Here is a 1,391-nt window from a genome sequence, read left to right as displayed (position 1 = left end):
CTAAGACATTGCAGCTTATAATTTTAAATATCATCGCTTGCCAAGTATGCTTCGTCCTCACACGCAGTCGCCGACCATCCAGTCAGCGAGGCAACAGGGTGGGGATCATTGCAATACCACGTGTTACTTTCATGTACAGCTTTCAGCAAAATACACGGACTCATGTATCGGTAAAACGGTATTTACATTAGGGACGGCCCCCAGAGGAGAATCCCCGCGTCATGAGCAGGCGGAGCCGAGATAAACTCCCCTCTGGAGGATCCTTTCCTCTCAAGTGGACATAACTGGATGAGGCATATCAGTGATAGCAAACAGTTTCGATCACCGATGGCGAGTGTTACGAGACGGAGGCCCGCACTGCTGCCTCCCAACTTGTGGAAGTTGTGGGCGCGCACAGGTTGACTCCTGCGGAAGGCAGCTGCAAATGAAGAAGTCCCTGCTGTGTCCACGGCTGGTCAACAAGGCCCAGGGCCAGCTGTAGACGCGGCCAAGACAAGGCGTCGGCTTTTTCATATGGACCTCCATCGGGAGAACACGAGACCATGAAGTTCGAGGGTAATAGACCTCCCCTCTGCAACAAAGGAAATGCTTCCAGAAACAAAGAACTGTTGAAACTTCTGCAAAAGCGAAGTGGTGTCCTATCAGGGAAACCTTGGAGCCAGGTCAGGGGCATGCACTAGCTACTCTTGCCGTTCTGATCCCTGATACTGATACAGACGTGTTTTACCACTTCGCTGCCATGGCGTCACGCGCATTTAATCGAGACAAGAATGTTTAACAGCAAAATTACACAGCGAGAAAGTAATCGCTTTGTGAACGACGACTGTGGACGTGTGCACAACATGAACGTAATTGCACGCTGGATAGGACCTACAAGGGCTTATTGCTTACCTTTTATACGGTGCTGAATCACCGTTGCGGGCACGCACCTCCATACTTCACCTATCACAAATAGAATTAATGGGATGAAATAAAACACCTTAAGCCATTTTCTTTGTCGTCAAGTGATGTATCGGTCGCCGTTGCGCGATTTTAGTTCAATGCCCTAGATTTAATGTTTCTGCTCATTTTTTCTGAGTGCACTTTTGAAAAGTTTCTGTTACCTGGAATACTATGCCAGAGCGTACGTATCAGGAAAAATAGGTCAGAACCTCTTCACAGAAAGATTGGTTGAGGTCTCGCTGCACTGCGTCACGTGTCGTTACAAGCGTCACCGTGGGTGGCAACTGTGTAGTTGTTGTTCTTTTATGTTTTGTGGCTTCAGATGGCTTAAAACAGGCTCGTGAACGCTTCCGGTGCGCTCAGCAGCCGGTTCGCGAAAGAAAGCTATGGCTGGAAATTGGGTTACAGCTGCAAGTCAGCTCAGCGAATAATCCAGTTCATAACGCACG

The 1,391-nt window shown here is 48.7% G+C and overlaps 1 protein-coding gene across 1 annotated transcript in view; it reads left to right on the top strand.

Moving 5' to 3' along the window:
* LOC144152504 (MFS-type transporter SLC18B1-like) overlaps window positions 1-481 on the top strand; it is a 31,823-nt gene extending 31,342 nt beyond the window's left edge. Inside the window, exon 7 of the mRNA XM_077683789.1 lies at window positions 398-481. Coding sequence (XP_077539915.1) covers window positions 398-481 — 84 coding nt within the window. The remainder of the gene's footprint in view (window positions 1-397) is intronic.
* Window positions 482-1,391: the final 910 nt, after the last annotated feature.

The sequence above is a fragment of the Haemaphysalis longicornis genome, unplaced genomic scaffold, assembly GCF_048455015.1.
Source record: "Haemaphysalis longicornis isolate Haplotype H1 unplaced genomic scaffold, Haemaphysalis longicornis Haplotype H1 scaffold_9, whole genome shotgun sequence".
NCBI lineage: Eukaryota > Metazoa > Arthropoda > Arachnida > Ixodida > Ixodidae > Haemaphysalis > Haemaphysalis longicornis.
This window is presented reverse-complemented; position numbering and strand designations above follow the sequence as displayed.